A 17,832-nucleotide genomic window follows, 5' to 3' on the forward strand; every position below is an offset into this window, starting at 1 on the left:
TTCCAATATTAATTTGAAAACTATATTATTATAATTTTTTATTTTTAACCTGAAGAAACATCATAATTCAATTTCCGTATCGAGACCACCTACTTGAAACAAACCCTATTCTATTCAGTGATGAGTCTCAAATCCGCCACAGAAAATTCAACGTGGTCCCCGCGCCTTGGCATCCAATCTGATTTATGCGTGCGTTGGTTGGGTAGAATCTAACCAAGTCGTTGGTAGTAAACGCCGTGTGTGGAATCCGGCCGTAGTACGGCATATTGTGATGTAATAACAAGGCTAAGTTCAGTGGCCAGAATTACACTGAACCTCGGCACAAATTATCATGGTTAATTATTTATTTAAATATTCAAACCAATTCTCAGGCCCGTGAACCAGAGAGGAATTCAAGTAATGATTCGAATGACATAGAATTCACAAACACATCGAAGATACCGAATGTGTTTCGTGTTTCCCGTTTCAGTGCTATACGCGTCAGCGATGTCTCACCTCTCTGCTTCTGTTGCGCTCCTCTTCATCACGCCGTTGCTTTCTTCTTTTGTGATTAGTGCAGGATTCACAGACAGCAGAGATGGTAAGCTCTGTCGATACTGGTCATTGGGCAGCTAGTAATTATATTTATTTTTGTGACTTTTTAACACAGAGGTACTGCTGATATAAGTGGGTAATGGCGAATTTCAATGTGTCCAGTGAGCACGATGTTGTCGCTGAAAAATCAATTGGGAAATACACCATCGACATGGAAAGGCGGAGACCCCTGCGGTTCGAAGTGGGATGACGTTAGTTGCATCGGTTCCAGAATAACTTATTTGTAAGTATTTTGTGCATCTTGGTTTCAAATCATAGCAGCAACTCGTAATCGAAGCGAACATCCATGCCGCTTATGGAAATTTCTGTTTGGTAACTGAATCCTAAGTCCTTTTTCCATGGACAAAATTTTACAGGACTCTCTCTTCTGTGAATCTCAAAGGGCAGCTGCCGGGTGAAATTGGGCGCCTTTCAGAACTACAAATTCTGTAAGTTGACTGAAGTCATCACAAGAGTACTGCATGGCTAGTACCATCCAAACCTGGGTAGCTAGTACCATCCAAACCTGGGTCTGAAATGAATATGAATATATTGAAGTTGCTAAGGGAGTTATATTTTTTCTATGTGCTTCAGAGTTCAGGAGAATGGATGTCATTATGTCCATATAGGTTAAGTTTGATACTCTAATTTAATCTAATTTAATTTATGAGTGTTTAGAGAATTGAACTCATGACTTATTTAATAGCAGAGAATTGAATTCAGCTCAGAATTGAACCCATAATTTCTCAATAGCAAAATTAAACTCATAACCTCTTAATAGAAGAATTGAACCCATCGCCTTTCCAAAGCAAAAATGTTTTAAAGCAAAAATGTTTTAAAGGACTCCAACTAAGCTAACCCTCTGAGGCTTGCAGAGGGAGTTATTTGTCTGAAACTCCTCTGTAATACACAGACCTAGTTTCATTCGTGTGCAATACTTTTATACCATCTAGATTTAATCCAGCATTTAGACCCACAGTTGTAGCAGTGAATCTGGTGATGGATCTTCCACATCTACCTCCTATACAGAGCACCATCCTTCTCCAGACACAATTAGATTAGTACTAACTAAACATTCTCTTGGGGCTTGCATGCGAAATAAGAAGGTATAATTACTAAAATATGTAGATTGGGACTTGCGTGGGAAATAAGAGAGTATAATTACTAAAATATGTAGATTGACTGAACGAAGCCATTATTGCAGTGATTTATCGTACAATCCAGGATTGACAGGAACGATTCCGAGCGAATTGGGAAATTTGAAGCGACTTCAGACGTTGTAAGCATTTTGAAACCTGTAATTCAATTATAGCCTTTTTTGCTCAAATCGTTCTCAACCGAATAATTTCTAATTTCCAGTTCGTTTTAGGATTTTGATAGGCTGTAGGTTTTCTGGGCACATTCCAGAAGAGCTGGGTAAGCTGCACAAGCTCGTTTTTCTGTAAGAAAATAATCCTGATAAAACCCATATTTTCTTCATACTCTGTCAAAATACTCCAGATAAAACCCTTATTTTATGAACAAGTACACTTTATGACACTTTGAATCCTCGTTGATTTTGGTAGGGACATGAATTCAAATGATTTATCAGGAAGTATTCCTCCATCTTTGAGTAATCTTACAAAACTCTCCTGGTTCGATCTGTCAAACAATTCCATTAGCGGAGAATTTCCAGTTGAGCTGAAAAGACTTGTTAAATGTGTTCACTTGTAAGTGTGATATATGTATTTTTTTGACAGTACATTTAATTTTTCCCTATAAATAGGAATATGCATTTTTACGTTGCTACCTTCCTAACTGATGGTTATGTGATTGATTATTCAAGCCACTTCAATAAAAACAAATTGAGCGGATCGATTCCACCGGATGGTTATCTGATCTAACATCATTGACCACTATGTAAGTTCAAGTGATTTGAATTTCCAAACGAATAAAGTTTTGATATCTTGCAAACTAACTGGTTTTTCCAATCCCCTTGTCTTGTGCTATAGTGTGATAGAAAAGAGTAATTTGAATGGGCAGCTTCGTGCTGAACTTTTTAGCTTACAACAGCTTGAGACAGTGTGAGTGTATTTAATATTTTCTTTCCCATACCGTCAATATTTCATTGTTCAAAGCTCAAACTTGAACAGTCAGTGATCTTCGTTTTCCAATGGTGTAGGATTCTCTCCAATAATTCTATAGACGGAGCTCTGTTCATTATGGAAGGAAGTGTCAGCCAGCAGCTCCAGTTGATAGACCTTCGATACAACAACATCACAGACATTCCGTTGGGAAAAAGCTTTACCAAGACTTGGGCGTATGGATTTCCATGATAACCCTCTAAACTGATTCATGTGGATTTCTGATTCATTTATATATATCGGAAACCTTGCTGTATCTATAGGAATAAGAAGAGGGAAAACACTTTGCATATCTGAATTTTTCTGGCATTTTAATGATGTGATATTTGAAGGTTTTTTTTTTTTCAGTAAGATGTGATATTTGAAGGTTAGCTACTTTTATTCCAAAGTTGTACACCATCAATTCCTTAATGCAACTATCTAGATTTTGTCTGAATGCAGACTTGAGGGTAACCCAGTTTGTGATTCACAACCACTCATATCAAATAGCCCGATGTGCCGTCCTGATGAAGGTGCGCCTCAAGCAACCTCCTACAAAACTGATATGGCGCATTGTGGAAACTATATCGCATGTACTGGAGATTCAGAGAAAGTTAATCCTCAGAATTGTCAGTGTGCAACGCCATATATGGGCACCATGGTCCTAAGATCTCCCTCCTTTTCAACTTTGACGAATACTGACAGATTCCAAAGCCTCGAGAATTCTCTGTGTACCGGATTAAACTTGACAAAGGGGTCAGTATATCTCTGCTGCATGTGGTTTGATGAAAACGGATATCTGAAAATACCACTCCAGATTTTCCCACCGCCCGGGAGGAAATCTTTTGACCTAACTGAAATCATAAATAACGCCATATATGGGCACCATGGTCCTAAGATCTCCCTCCTTTTCAACTTTGACGAATACTGACAGATTCCAAAGCCTCGAGAATTCTCTGTGTACCGGATTAAACTTGACAAAGGGGTCAGTATATCTCTGCTGCATGTGGTTTGATGAAAACGGATATCTGAAAATACCACTCCAGATTTTCCCACCGCCCGGGAGGAAATCTTTTGACCTAACTGAAATCATAAATATTGGTTCTGCTTTAAGCAATCAAAGCTACAAGCCTCCAGACGAATTTGGACCCTACTATTTTATACCATCGTTTTACAACTATTTGGCAGGTGAGAAACTCAATTTTACTCTTGAACCCTGGTTTTCAATAAACATGGGCATCCTTTAAACTTCATTATAAATATGCTTGAACTATTTTCCTGGCTGTTTAATTTCAGGAAGGTCGAAGTCTCTAAGTACAGGGGCAATCTCAGGAATAGCAGTTGGTGCTGCAGTGTTAATCATTGCCATTATTGCCATAGGGATTTACGCATTACGGCAAAGAAGGAAAGCAGCAAAGGCCGTTGAATTATCAAACCCATTTGGTATGAAACCGTATCCTTGTAGTACCTGCTTTTACCTTTAACATATATGTTTGGTGATGCAAACAAGAAACTAATTTCTGTTAGTTTTCTATCAGCTTCCTGGGGTGCCACAAGCGGAGGAGATAGTGGAGATGCTCCCAAACTGAAAGGCGCCAGAGTTTTTTCGTTTCAAGAACTGAAAACGGCTACCAATAATTTCTCCAGGAATAACGAGATTGGCTCAGGAGGCTTTGGCAAGGTATAAATTTGGAGTCGTCTCAAGAACTCATTGTTTAGTGTATAGAACGAACACTGACCTTAAAATCTCGGCTAAGTGAGAGCGACCGGATAAGGGGGAAGCATCCAAGCCCCCCTACTCCTGTAAACCTCCCAGCCCGGGACCGCCAATTTCCCTCTGAAAGCCTTGCACAATTTCTACTTAGTTTCCCGGGCGAGTAGTCTAACGAGAATGCAAATTTGTTAGGAAAATAATGGAAATTCAGAGATGATTTTGGTAAAAATCTGGCGAAATTTTTTGGAAACCTGGGAAGCTTCAAGATTTTGGGTGTAATGACTCGGTAAATTGTAATTCCAGATAGTTACTGTGGTAAAACAATATGAGTAATAATTTGTTTTATTAAAGACATTATTAGTTTTAATATAAATATAAGAAATTATTGGCACATGTGTATGGATGAAATGATGAAATGCTCGCAGCCTCCAAAAAGGAGGATTTTCTATTAAAAGAAAATAAAATCAGTTATGGAACTGAAAAAGAAACTACCTCTGACCCAAAGAAAAGGTCCTGGGGAGGAAAAACCCTGGGCTGTTGATGAACAGGCAGGGAAAGATTCCAGAAGGGAAAAATGGCATAATTGAGGTTAAGTCTGATTGTGATCAGATAACCAGCACAGTGGTGCATGAGTCTTGTGGAGGCTGCAGGCCTGCAAGACAGCTCGGGGGGAGATTTCCAGTGTAGTGGATCTCAAGGTTGGGAGGTTAAGAGCTATATTGTAACAGGTGGGAGCTGAAAGTCAAGCAACAGTAGCAGACTACCAGGTATGTACCTTTAACAGTTAATTGAGAAACAGGTAAAGTCGGAATACTATCAAACTACAGTGGTGTAGCATTCCTAATAAAGTAAGAGATTATGTAAGCAAGAATGAATGTCTGTGTTTCATTTATTACATAAGAAAAAGAACCAAGTGGTACGGGTAAATGAATCTCTGTATTAAGTAGGAAATATTTGATACAAATGTAAATGTCAGGTTCCTGTATAACCTCAAGGAATTACAGCTTACGCATATACGGTGACTGTAATACCCTGGTTATTAACATATAGAAAACTTAAAATATCAGTACATGTTATCTGCTGCTGAACTAGTGATTGATATAACAGTGAACGATATCATATACACAACAGTCGTAGTGAACAAGTAAATAACTCTTCGACAGAAGTGTTTTAAATACCATAGCCGATAACAAGATTACCCTACATCCAACTTCTGGGTGTGTAAACATGCTACAAGCAGAATCGTTCATGAGCGATATGATAATAGAAATGTACTTGAAGCGGCCGTGGCCGAAAATGTATTAAACATAATACAGTGGTGCGTTTATATAAAGAAACGAGAGCATACACGAAACGGAACCAGAAACTCAATATATCTTGTTAATCTACAGTCATAGCAAAGTATTTATCATCAAGAAGCAATACGCTTAAATAGAAACTGTAGGAAACTCAGAGCCGAGAACAGTAGACGGCAGGGTTACCCTCAGGTAAACCCTTCGTTACTCTTACACCATGAACAAATTTATAAAATTAACCAGCAAGAGATTACTGTTATTAGCCGCGGACCAATAAACACAAATATCAATATTGGATTAAGAAACGATTCAGAGAACTGGAATTGTATACATTCTTAACCATTAAGATCACAACGCCAATCTTTAACGTATATGCGGGCGAGAAAGGGATGCTTGCTCCCATTATTCCAGGAGCAAGTCATAACCCTGACTCCGCCGTAAAGAGAATGGAACTTAAAACTGTGGAAAACATGAGTACGAATAATAAGACATAATACATGATACAAGAGCGGATCAGAAACTAGGAAATGCCAGAACAAAACAAATAGGCAGATTTCGAATATATATTCATTACTGTGAAGGGGCCGTAAGGTAGGTCATCAGTTAAACAAAATAATAACTGTATCGAGAACGGTTAAGAACATGTCGGTTGGGTAAAACCGAATACAGTAACAATGCACAGATAAGGAGAAGTACTACATAAAACTCTTTACAACTGATTAAAAACTTAAGACAAACAGTCAACCCTCATTAGGGCCCGAGGGCGTAAACAGAGAGCGACTTCACCACAGGGATTCATGGTTTTACAGTACAGGATGAAACGCCGCCTGTAAAGCCATACCCAGTTGTGAGCAGGGTAATTCGACCTGAGACACAATAGCACAGGCATGAGCCTAGTCTCGGCCAGAAGGAGCTGCCAACCTTTCAATACAATAAACCCTAAGGGGTAATACACCCAACGCCAAAGACTTACCCGGTAGTAAGCGGAGTGACCTGAAACCTTTCCGGATGATGGCAGACGCTGAGACCAAACCCTGCACAAGATATCCTGATGATGGCAGACGCTGAGATCAAACCCCTGCACGTGTTATTCGGTGTTAGCAACGGCACAGGTAAATAACAAACATAGCAGGATTCGAAATCAAACATAGAAAGCTATCAATAAATCTTGGAGGATTGCCATGACGGATACTTCCATACCTGCGCAAGAGACCAGCCTGCAGAGGGCAGAGCACTGTCGGAGGAAGGGCTGAAGCGTTGATGAAAATGAGCCAAAAACCGAAGAACCCGGCAAGTTATATTGTCAACCAAACCCTAGGAACGATCCACACCATTCAATCTGGATAAGCGATCTCTGCCGTTCGTTTAAGCGGGAGTATGGCTCGTAAACCTAAGGTCAACCCGCCTGCAAGGTCACATGCGTTCACATGGCTCACAGCCACCTGGCCACAGAGCAGTGAGTTGGAATTCCCTCCGCTCGCCAAGTGGCGTTCAATCAATGCAGATCATCAAATATCAGTACAGTTAAGTGAATGCGCGGGTGATAGACGTGTAACCCACGTATCATATGAATGTGCAAGGGTCATCCAAATAAAACATATATTAACATGCCGAGTTTTATACATATGTGCATGTAAGGGATTCAAACATACATGATTATAGTCATGTTATTAATTATTCACCTTACAACCAGGTGACATCTATTTCAATGGCTCTATATTATTGACTCAAGGTAGAGATAGGTATTAAGTAATTAAATTTTTTTTTATGTGTGTTGGTATATTGAGTTGAGATCGTGACAATGTGGTATCAGAGCTGAGGTTTCCAAACTGTGGCCTCTGGGACAGCAAAAACTAATTGAAAAGTTTACATAGTAACAAGTAATTAATTGTCCTTCTTGTGTACTACCAGGAGAACCAAATAAAGACAGTTACCTGTTAACAGTAAAAGAAGATGGAAGAAATGCCGGGAGCTGGTAGCAGCCCTCCGGAAAATGAAGGGTTGTGGGTACAGCTTGGTGCTGAGACACGAAGTACCAATCAAGCAATATTGCAAACTGTTCAGGAGCTGAAGGGAGAGATGGCGCGCCTGCGAGAGAATAATGCTCGCTTAACTATGGAACAAGAAAGGATATTAAAGAGCTTGTCAGATAAACAAAACCCACCCTTGGCTAGCCCTAGTGCAGAACAGCAAAGGGGCGCTGAGGAACGGGATTATGCACCTGGGCTTTCTGAAGAGCAGGAAGATCATTCTGATAATGTACAAGAACAACAAATCTTCAAGAGGCAGAAAGTGGAGTTACAAGGGGAATTCCGGAAAATCAAACCTCCACTCTTTGATGGAGAGTAGGAAGAAGCAACAGAAGCCTGGTTGATTAATATTAATAAATATTTTCAACTTTACGAATATGACCAAAATCTGAAGGCACGGCTGGCTATCTTTCAGCTGCAAGGCAAGGCCACCTTATGGTGGGAAGAAATTAAAATTGTGAGGGGAGTAAGTGAGCAGAGTATAACCTGGGAGAAATTCCAGAAATATTTTAAGGAAAGGTATTTAACTGAGCGCTTTTACGATGAGAAAGCGCGAGAATTCCATGATTTACGCCTAGGACAGCAGTCCATGGATGAATTTATAAATCGTTTCACCTCTCTGCTTCGTTATGTGCCTTACATTAAAGAGGAGAAGGCTAAGGTACAGAGGTTCGTGAGTAGTTTACCGGCCTACATAAGGGAACGGATTGAATTTGACAATCCCCGGACTATGGATGAGGCAATTCGGAAGGCTAGAATTTGCTACCAACAGAACAAACTAAAAGGAGAAGTTCCAAACAGTAAATGGAATGAAAGAAAAGGTAGCAGAATTGCTGGAAACAACAAAGGCAGCCGCAGAGATGGTGGTAAAGGAGCTGGAAAGGGGCAACTTAACAGAAGCACAAACAAGGGTACCTTCCGGCCTAAGCCAAGCGAGAGCAGGATCAGCGAACCTCCTGCTAAATCGGAAGGTGAAGGGAACAGACCTTCAGTTCAGTGCTGGATATGTGAAGGACCACATTATGCTAGGAATTGTCCACAGCGTAAAAGAACTGAGCAAATATCTCAAGTTCATGAAGCTTCAACTGTTGGGGATGTGGCGCGCAGCGTACCAAGGATCAATGCAGCATTAGAAGACCGGCAGGCGGAATACCAACCTTCCATGGTGGAATTCGAAGGTAAGATTTCCCACCTTTCTGTAGCTGTACTTATTGATCCAGGAGCTACTTTAAGTTATGTTAGCCCAAAAGTAGTGGAACACTGTAAGCTACCACCAGAAAAGTTCAAAAACCCATGGTTGGTCCAGTTAGCTACGGGAGCCAAAAGGCGGGTTTTAGCTAAAGTCAATAACTGTTCTTTCAGCATAGCCGGACAGCCTGTAACAGCAGACTTGAATGTACTTCCGTTAGGCTCCTACGACATTCTTATTGGTATGGATTGGTTGGAAAAGCACTGGTCGTTGGTAAATTGTAAAACCAAGACCATATACTATAAAGATGATTTGGGGCAGCAACAAGAATTGCAGGGAATTAAACATCCGGTTCAGATACGACCTATCACTGCAACTCAGCTAGCTAAATGCATTCGGAAGAAATGTCAGGTCTATGCCATACAAGTAGGCTATGCGAATCAGAAGAATAAGATGTCTGCAATAGATGACATTCCTGTGGTACAGGAATTTACAGATGTCTTTCCTGAAGAGGTACCGGGGCTGCCTCCAAGAAGGGACATAGACTTCACCATAGAACTAATACCGGGGGTGGCACCAGTATCGCGAGCACCATACCGGATGAGCATACCAGAGCTAACAGAGTTGAAAATGCAGCTTCAGGAGTTGCTGGAAAAACAATACATTCGACCAAGTGTGTCACCCTGGGGAGCACCAGTATTGTTTGTAAAAAAGAAGGACGGAACTCTGCGCATGTGCATAGATTATCGGCAGCTGAATAAGCTTACGGTCAAAAACAAGTACCCTTTGCCCAGAATAGATGAACTCTTTGACCAAGTGAAAGGGGCAAAAGTGTTTTCCAAAATTGACCTGCGATCTGGTTACCATCAGATCAGGATTAAGGATGAGGACATTGCCAAAACTGCTTTTAGGACACGCTATGGGCACTATGAATTTGTAGTGCTACCTTTTGGGCTGACCAATGCACCTGCTACTTTTATGTGCATGATGAATAGCGTGTTTCACAGATTTTTGGACAAGTTTGTATTGATATTCATTGACGACATATTGATATATTCTCGTTCCCAACAGGAACATGAGGAGCATCTTAGATTGGTATTGCAAACACTCCGGGAGCATCAGCTATATGCTAAGTTTAGCAAATGTGATTTCTTCAAAGAAGAAATTCAGTACTTGGGCCACGTGATTACGAAGGAGGGAATTGCGGTTGACCCTGAGAAGATAAAATCTATTATGGAGTGGCCTATACCTAAGGACGTTGCTGATATCAGATCCTTCATGGGGTTAGCTAGTTATTACCGGAGATTTGTGGAAGGTTTTTCTAGGATAGCCTATCCTATCACCTCCTTGCAAAAGAAAGGAAAAATATTCAAATGGACAGCAGATTGTCAGCAGAGTTTTGACCGTTTAAAGCATCTTCTCACCACCGCACCTATTCTGAGGATTGCTGATCCTAGTAAGGACTATGTGGTGTGTACCGACGCAAGCAAGGAGGGCGTGGGAGGAGTACTAATGCAGGAAGGAAAGGTTATAGCATATGAATCAAGGAAACTAAAAGAACATGAGCAAAGATACTCTGCGTATGATTTAGAGTTAACTGCTGTGATTCACGCACTAAAGATGTGGCGACATTATCTTCTTGGAAAGAAGTTTCTGTTGTTAACTGATCATCACAGTTTGACGCATTATTTCAGCCAACCTACCTTGAATGCAAGGCAAGGTCGTTGGGCAGATTTTCTAAGCGGATTTGACTTTGAAATAAAGCATTTAAAAGGCAAAGAAAATCGAGTAGCAGATGCCTTAAGTCGAAAGGTTCACTGTTTATGTGAACTATCAGCCAGTAAGTGGCGAAGTACGCTAGTTGAACAGATAAGAACAGCAGCCAATGATGATTCTGAATATCAGCATCTAAAACAGCAGGTTCAGCAATCTGATAATGAAAAGTTACAACAAGGGTACACATTGGATAATGTTGGAATGCTGTATTTTAATAAAAGAATGTATGTGCCCGATTCAAATGACCTTAAGAAGCTGATTTTAGATGAGTTTCATACCAGTCACTACACTGGTCATCCAGGGTACCAAAAGATGGTTACAGCACTTAAGAAGGAGTATTACTGGCCAGGAATGAAAAAGCAGATAGTGGAATACTTGGCAAGATGTCTGGAATGCCAGCAAATTAAGGCTGAACATCAACACCCAGCGGGACTGTTACAGCCTCTGCCTATCCCGGAATGGAAATGGGAAACCATTTCTATGGATTTTATAACCGGGCTACCACGAACGAAGAAGGGCAATGATTCAATTATGGTCGTGGTTGATAAATTGAGTAAAGCAGCACATTTCATACCGGTGCAGTCTACTTACAAGGCGGTACAAATCGCGCATCTCTTTATGCAACACGTGTTCCGCTTGCATGGAATGCCAAAGGTAATTATATCAGACCGGGATGTGAAATTCACGTCCACCTTTTGGAGGACTTTGTTTGCCAAGTTAGGCACTCAATTGAATTTCAGCATGGCTTATCACCCACAGACTGATGGCCAAACCGAGCGAGTCAATCAAGTGTTAGAAGACATGCTGCGAGCGAATGTAATGTTAAAGCCTGGACAGTGGGAAGAGTATTTGCATTTGGTTGAATTTGCCTACAATAATGGGTATCATACTTCAACTCAGCTAAGCCCCTTTGAGGTCTTATATGGGCGAAAGTGCCACACACCCTCAAGTTGGAGTGGACTGGAGGATAAGCTGAGTTTGGGTCCGGAAATGTTGAAAGATATGGAAAATATGGTAAAAAGAGTGTGAGCAAATTTAAAGGCTGCACAAGACAGACAGAAAAGCTTTGCAGATAGGAAAAGAAGGTTCGCAGAGTACAATGTTGGCGACCATGTGTTTGTAAGGATTCAAACCCGAAGGAGTACCTTACAGTGGAGTGGTTGCGCCAAGCTGGCTCCTCGATACTTTGGACCGTTTCAGATTTTAGCTAGGGTGGGGCCTGTGGCCTACCAACTAGCTTTACCCAGTCACATTAGGATTCACAATGTGTTTCATGTTTCTGTCCTAAAGAAATATGTATATGACCCAAAACATGTTAATCAATGGCAAGATGTGCAGGTAAGAACTAATACGGTTGTTTCGATTATGCAGCTTAGTCAATGGGAGATTGATTATGTGCTGGTTGTTTGCAGGTCGAACCGGAAGGCGAGGTTCTGGTCGAACCACAGAGCATTCTCGACCGGAGAGAAGTGCGGCTGCGGAAACGGGTTATTACCCAAATTAAAGTGCTGTGGCAGCACTATGGCCCTGAGGAGGCTACGTGGGAAGACGAGGAACCTTTTAAAAAGGCCTACCCGAATTTATTTAATGAGAAAGGACATCGGGACGATGTCCAATCCCAGGGGGGGAAGATGTAATGACTCGGTAATTTGTAATTCCAGATAGTTACTGTGGTAAAACAATATGAGTGATAATTTGATTTATTAAAGACATTATTAGTTTTAATATAAATATAAGAGATTATTTTGCACATGTGTATTGATGAAATGATGAAATGCTGGCAGTCTCCAAAAAGGAGGATTTTCTATTAAAAGAAAATAAAATCAGTTATGGAACTGAAAAAGAAACTGCCTCTGACCCAAGGAAAAGGTCCTGGGGAGGAAAACCCCTGGGCTGTTGATGAACAGGCAGGGAAAGATTCCAGAGAGAGCAGAATGCATAATTGAGGTTAAGTCTGATTGTGATCAGATAACCAGCACAGTGGTGCATGAGTCTTGTGGAGGCTGCAGGCCTGCAAGACGGCTCGGGGGGAGAATCCAGTGCAGTGGATCTCAAGGTTGGGAGGTTAAGAGCTATATTGTAACAGGTGGGAGCTGAAGGTCAAGCAACAGTAGCAGACTACCAGGTATGTACCTTTAACAGTTAATTGAGAAACAGGTAAAGTCGGCATACCATCAAACTACAGTGGTGTAGCATTCCTAGTAAAGTAAGAGATTATGTAAGCAAATATGAATGTCTGAGTTTCATTTATTACATAAGAAATAGAACTATGTAATGCTGGTAGATGAATCTCTGTATTAAGTAGGAAATATTTAATACAAATATAAATGTCAAATTCCTGTATAACTTCAAGAAATACAGCTTACGCACCTACGGTGGACTGTAACACCCTGGTTATTAACACATAGAAAACTTTAAATAGCAGTATATGTTATCCGCTACTGAACAAATGAATGACATAACAGTGAACGATATCATATACACAACAGTCGTAGTGCACAAGTAAATAGCTCTTCGACAGAAGTGTTTTAATAACCATAGCCGATAACAAGATTACCCTACATCCAACTTCTGGGTGTATAAACAAGCTAAACGTAGAACCAGTTATGAGAGACAAGACAACAGAGTTATATCTGAAGCGGCCGTGACCGGGTGATGTACTAAATATATAATACAGTGGTGCGTTCACTTAAAGAAACGAAAGCATGCAAGAAACGGAACCAGAAACTCAATATATCTTGTTAATCTACAGTCATAGCAAAGTATTTATCATCAAGAAGCAATACGCTTAAATAGAAAACTGTAGGAAACTCAGAGCCGAGAACAGTAGACGGCAGGGTTACCCTCAGGTAAACCCTTCGTTACTCTTACACTGAAAACGAATTTATATTATAACCAGCAAGAGATTAATGATATTAGCCGCGGACCAATAAACACAAATAACAATATTGGATTGAGAAACGAATCAGAGAACTGGAATTGCATACGTTATTAACCATTGGGATCACAACATCAATCTTTAAACATATATGCGAGCGAGAAGGGGATGCTTGCTCCCATTATTCCAGGAGCAAGCCATAACCCTGATTCCGCCGTAAAGAGAATGGAAACATAAACTGTTGAAAACCATGAGTACGAATAAATAGACATAATACATGATACAAGAGCGGATTAGAAACTAAGAAATGTCCAGAATGGAACAAATAAGCAGATTCCGAATATATGTTCATTACTGTAAAGGGGCCGTAAGGTAAGGCCATTAGTTAATCAAAATAATAACTGTATCGAGAACGGTTAAGAACATGTCGGTTGGGTAAAACCGAATACAGTAACAATGCACAGATAAGGAGAAGTACTACATAAAACTCTTTACAACTGATTAAAAACTTAAGACAAACAGTCAACCCTCATTAGGGCCCGAGGGCGTAAACAGAGAGCGACTTCACCACAGGGATTCATGGTTTTACAGTGCAGGATGAAACGCCGCCTGTAAAGCCATACCCAGCTCTGAGCAGGGTGAATAGACCTGAGACACAATAGCACAGGTATGAGCCTAGTCTCGGCCAGAGGGAGCTGTCAACATTCCATTACATTAAACCCTAAGGGTAATACAATCAACGCTAAAAACTTACCCGGTAGTAAGCGGAATGACCTAGAACCTTTCCGGATGAAGGCAGACGCTGAGACCAAACCCTGCACAAGATATCCTGATGATGGCAGATGCTGAGATCAAACCCCTGCACGAGTTATTCGGTGTTAGCAACGGCACAGGTAAATAACAAACATAGCAGGATTCGAAATCAAACATAGAAAGCTATCAATAAATCTTGGGGGATTGCCATGACGGATACTTCCATACCTGCGCAAGAGACCAGACTGCAGAGGGCAGAGCACTGTCGGAGGAAGGGCTGAAGCGTTGATGAAAATGAGCCAAAAACTGAAGAACCCGGCAAGTTATATTGTCAACCAAACCCTAGGAACGATCCACACCATTCAATCTGGATAAACGATCTCTGCCGTTCGTTTAAGCGGGAGTATGGCTCGTAAACCTAAGGTCAACCCGCCTGCATGGTCACATGCGTTCACATGGCTCACAGCCACCTGGCCACAGAGCAGTGAGTTGGAATTCCCTCCGCTCGCCAAGTGGCGTTCAATCAATGCAGATCATCAAATATCAGTACAGTTAAGTGAATGCGCGGGTGATAGACGTGTAACCCACGTATCATATGAATGTGCAAGGGTCATCCAAATAAAACATATATTAACATGCCGAGTTTTATACATATGTGCATGTATGGGATTCAAACATACATGATTATAGTCATGTTATTAATTATTCACCTTACAACCAGGTGACATCTATTTCAATGGCTCTATATTATTGACTCAAGGTAGAGATAGGTATTAAGTAATTAAATTTTTTTGTATGTGTATTGGCATATTGAGTTGAGATCGTGACATTGGGTCTCAGGGTAAAAACATAAAAACTAAATTAAACAAAATTCAAGCACCCCTGACATCATATTTTTTAGGAAACAAGTTTTAGCTCTACGCCCTCGGTAGACAACGCCGTTTTACTGGTGGGAAATAGGGTTTGTGACTCCAAATGATTTGTGAAGATATTTGACAGTTCAAATAAAATCCCAACTCTCCGACTAACTTTAATTGGGATGAATGCATACTCATCTAATTATTAAACCTCTTAGTTTAACTGGTGGGAAACAGGGGATTGTGAATGCAAAGGACTTAGAGCCAGGGACTAATGGGAAGGTAAAAAAGACGTACCCTAGTCTGTGATCCAAATTCTGCATAATTTCTACTTGGTTTAACGGGTTGGATTTAATTTCTACTTTGTTTAAAGGGTGGGAAACAGGGGTTTGCGACTCCAAAGGCTTTAGATTTAGGGTGGAAAACAGTTTTAAAACATACACTAAACCTAATACATTATCTTAAAATATATATTTATAAAATATTTATTGTGAATAATAATAATTTTATTTCATTAATATAAAAATTTAAGTGATTGAAATTTCACATATGAATATCTTATTTGAAAAACTTGCATTGATTCAGCTTTTAACTCACTCCATTGTGAATATCTGATCACTCACTGAATTGATGTCACTTTCATATGGAGCTGGCAGGTGTACAAAGGGATATTGCCTGGTGGCGGGCAGATGGTGGCTGTGAAAAGAGCGAGGAAAGAGTCTAACCAAGGTGTTGCAGAATTTAAGACGGAACTAGAAATGTTGTCTCGGGTTCATCATAAGAATCTGCTGGGACTAATTGGATTTTGTTTCGAGCCAGGCTCGGAGCAAATGCTTGTGTACGAGTACATGCCAAATGGATCACTCAGAGATAGTCTCTCGGGTAATTTTCTACCCTAATCCCTCCACTTTTTGTTTCATGTCCGCCCTATTAGTTGAATCAGCGCAGAAACTGAAAACAATGATTTGTCTGCCAAATTAACAGGTAAAACTGGAATTCGTCTTAATTGGCGGAAGAGGTTTTGTATTGCACTGGGGTCAGCGAGGGGATTGGCGTATCTTCACGAGCATGCAGATCCACCCATTATACACAGAGACGTGAAGTCGACCAATATCTTACTGGACGAGAATATGGTTGCCAAGGTAGCCGACTTCGGACTTTCCAAACTTTATGAAGACACAGGTAATGCAGGCCATGTATCAACTCAAGTCAAAGGAACTATGGTGAGTATCAGCACTCCATATGTTTTTCATCAAACTTTCCAGCCCTCCTAAAACGGCATAAACTCTGTGCAATTAGTGAGAATTAGTGAGACATTGTTATTGAAAATTTCTGTAATATTTTGGAATCTGTGCAATTAGTGAGACATTGTTATTGAAAATTTCTGCAATATTTTAGAATTTGATAAACATGGGTGAAGTCAATTATATTCCAAAATTAGATTTACCTTTATCCATATCTGTCCGATCCCCAAATATAGCAGTAATCTACAATGGACTTAAGCTCAAGGCAACTAATGTCTAATCGTGAAATTGAAACAATAATGAGTTGGGCAGGGCTACCTGGATCCGGAATATTACATGTCGCAGCAGCTGACCCAGAAGAGCGACGTATACAGTTTTGGCGTGGTATTACTGGAAATCCTAGCATCTCGGCAGCCGCTGGTTGAACGAGGGAAATATCTGGTTCCGGAGGTGAAGAATGCAATGGATACGGGTGGAATAAATGCAGTGCGACGCCAAATACTCGACCCTTTTCTCCGAGAGGCTCCCATTTCTCCAACAGCTTTTGAAAGCTTCGTAAGTTTATCATTGCGCTGCGTTGAGGATTTGGCTGTGAATCGTCCTAAAATGAGGGACGTGGTGACGGAGCTGGAGTTGATCGTGGAATCTGTGGGAGGACCATACGATGCAACAGCAAAGACAGAGCATGAGTATCCAACAGCGAAGACACAGCATGAGTATCCAACAGCTTCTCCACAGAGAGGTCAGCATCTTTATAATTATCGTAATGCGGCTGTAACTTCCACCCCTTCCTTTGAATACAGTGGTGGATTCGCTGTGAACCCTTCCATAGAGCCCAAGTGATGTTATTACGCTAGATATAGCAAGTCTGTCAAGCCTGCCATGGGGCAGGTTCTCTTCAAAACACCACATTATATTTAGGGTGTGTTCTTTTGGTCCTCATGAAAAATATTGGGGTGTTATTTTGGTCCTTATGAAAAATGAAAAATAGAGCGTAATCTGAGCGAGAACAAATAGATTTAGCCCACCACATCACAATGTAATTCACCGGATCAGCCTGGCAACTACTAACAGCGTTCGCAAGACTTTTGTGCGTCCCAAAACATTTTAAGCTGTATTTTCATATTCCCCGTCCGTCATGTAGAAATCAAATAAAAGCAGTGAAATTGGTGGGTAAATAATTGAAAAGAAATTATATATATATATATATATATATATATATATATTTTTGATATATATCCTGAGTAACATATATATCTTCTATTTTCGAGGCATTTCTCAGATAATAAAACTAGAAACTATTACAACAAATATTCATTATAAGTTTAATATGGTGTTATAACGAATATTTATTATGAGCTTAACATACTCCATGTAAGAATTAGATAAAATAATAATATATGCTTACATAGGATAATAAT

General features: G+C 40.4%; 1 protein-coding gene across 1 annotated transcript; it reads left to right on the forward strand.

Annotated features, from left to right (window-relative positions):
• Positions 1–240: 240 nt before the first annotated feature.
• Positions 241–17,612, forward strand: LOC149185024 (leucine-rich repeat receptor protein kinase HPCA1-like). Its single transcript, XM_089415529.1, is given in 16 exon segments — positions 241–580; positions 697–817; positions 951–1,022; positions 1,778–1,852; positions 1,943–2,014; positions 2,139–2,282; positions 2,399–2,438; positions 2,440–2,636; positions 2,735–2,872; positions 3,138–3,304; positions 3,543–3,863; positions 3,972–4,118; positions 4,214–4,356; positions 15,824–16,049; positions 16,152–16,390; positions 16,724–17,612. Coding segments are annotated over 16 exon segments (2,769 nt in total). The 5' UTR covers positions 241–444; the 3' UTR covers positions 17,255–17,612.
• The last annotated feature ends 220 nt before the right edge of the window (positions 17,613–17,832 follow it).

The sequence above is a fragment of the Pinus tabuliformis genome, chromosome 3_2 (assembly GCF_031772625.1).
Source record: "Pinus tabuliformis cultivar Carrire ecotype Pingquan chromosome 3_2, CPIR1, whole genome shotgun sequence".
NCBI lineage: Eukaryota > Viridiplantae > Streptophyta > Pinopsida > Pinales > Pinaceae > Pinus > Pinus tabuliformis.